This window comes from Arachis ipaensis, chromosome B09 (assembly GCF_000816755.2).
Source record: "Arachis ipaensis cultivar K30076 chromosome B09, Araip1.1, whole genome shotgun sequence".
Taxonomy (NCBI): Eukaryota; Viridiplantae; Streptophyta; class Magnoliopsida; order Fabales; family Fabaceae; genus Arachis; species Arachis ipaensis.
In genome coordinates, this window is record NC_029793.2 from 4,361,342 (window position 1) to 4,362,930 (window position 1,589).

At 27.7% G+C, this 1,589-nt stretch overlaps 1 protein-coding gene across 1 annotated transcript in view; it reads left to right on the plus strand.

Annotated features, from left to right (window-relative positions):
* Window positions 1-1,037, plus strand: part of LOC107614823 (F-box/LRR-repeat protein At3g59200-like) — a 2,186-nt gene extending 1,149 nt beyond the window's left edge. The window contains exons 2-3 of the mRNA XM_016316956.2: window positions 396-545; window positions 645-1,037. Of these exons, the coding sequence (XP_016172442.2) occupies window positions 396-545; window positions 645-1,037 (543 nt within the window). The remainder of the gene's footprint in view (window positions 1-395; window positions 546-644) is intronic.

The window sequence follows — 1,589 nt, forward strand, 5'->3', positions numbered from 1 at the left end:
TTTTCAATTAAATAAATTGATAGATTTTCATGAACATATTTAGTTAATGTCCAATTGAATATATTAGTTGTCATGTGCTTCATCAATTGTTGATAAAAATTGTTATTATTATGACTGACGAACAAATACAGTTTAATTTATAATCTTTGAAATACTAATTTGATTTATAAAATCTTTTAAGGACGAATTTAAAAAATACATCATTTTTTAAGGACTAATTTGACTATTAATCATTTTTTTATTTTATAATTATAGTTATACAATAATATATAATATTTTTTTAACAACTTAATAGCACTCAAACTCATAATTCATTATTTCTCAAGCTAATTTGAATTAATAACTGTAAGTATGAATTGTGAAATATAATTAATGTGTACTTATCTATTATACAGTGCTTATTTAATGGTGTAACTTCCGAGTTTCCGGAATTTCCCCGTTTGCTCAATCTAGAGCTTGATGTTCCATGTTTCAACACAGACTTCCTGCTAAACTTCCTTCATAATTGTCATGTACTTGAAGGTCTCGTGGTTCATGTTTTGAAGGTATGAATACATTTCAGTTTAAAACTAATGTCTCTATTTCTGTTTTTGTTGTTTTCTTGAGTTTATTGAGACGTGTTATTATTATTTTTTGGGGGTCAGAGTGTTGTGCATTGTGAATATTTTCATCGGATAGAGTTTTTTGTGCCAGCACCACCAACCATGGTTTCGAATTGTGTGACATCACATCTCAAGAGTTTTGAGTTTAGAGAATATGAGAACTCCGCAGATGAGCGTGAATTTATTGAATATCTTTTACAAAGAGGACTTGTTTTGAAGAGAGTCACAATTCATCTTAATTCTTATTTAGACCAAGAGACAAAGTACGATATTGTCAAAGAATTATCTGCTATACCAAGGGGCTCTACAACATGTCAGCTAAATTTCATTGACCAAAATCCTGTTGAACATGGTATGAACTCTCACTCCCTCTATTTTCTCTATTGTTCATTGCTTAAAGGTGTTGACAAAAAAATGATCATATTAGAGCCTTAATGTTGAGTCAATTTTAGACCAGTTTTCCACCTGAATTATGAAAAATTATGCACTTGAACATAGTTTCGGTGGTTTGAATTCGCAAACTTTGATATTGGCAAGTATTTTCATTTATCGAATTCATCCTTAAAAACTCCGTTTTTTGTATAAACTGTTTAATGCTTTGAGTTGCATATATCGATTTGTGATGCAGGTTGATGGCAAGTTAAAAGCTCTACGATATGCATGTGTGTGTTTGGATTAGAGTTTGCAAACGAGATTTTGTATAAAATTGATTTTACAAATTTGATTTTGATAAAAAGTGAGTTGGTGTTAACGTGATTTATGCTTGGTAATTTTGTATCAAAATGGATTATAATAAAATGAATGTTCTTTAGATTACATTATTCAAAATTACGTTTAGACAAAAATTACTAAAAAGTACATGAATTTATATCATTCAAATTTATATTATTTTAATATTTTTTTACTATAATTACTTTTGAAAAGAATTTAAATTTATGTATTGAAAATTAGTACTCTTTTATTATAATTTGTTAATACTCTTCTTTT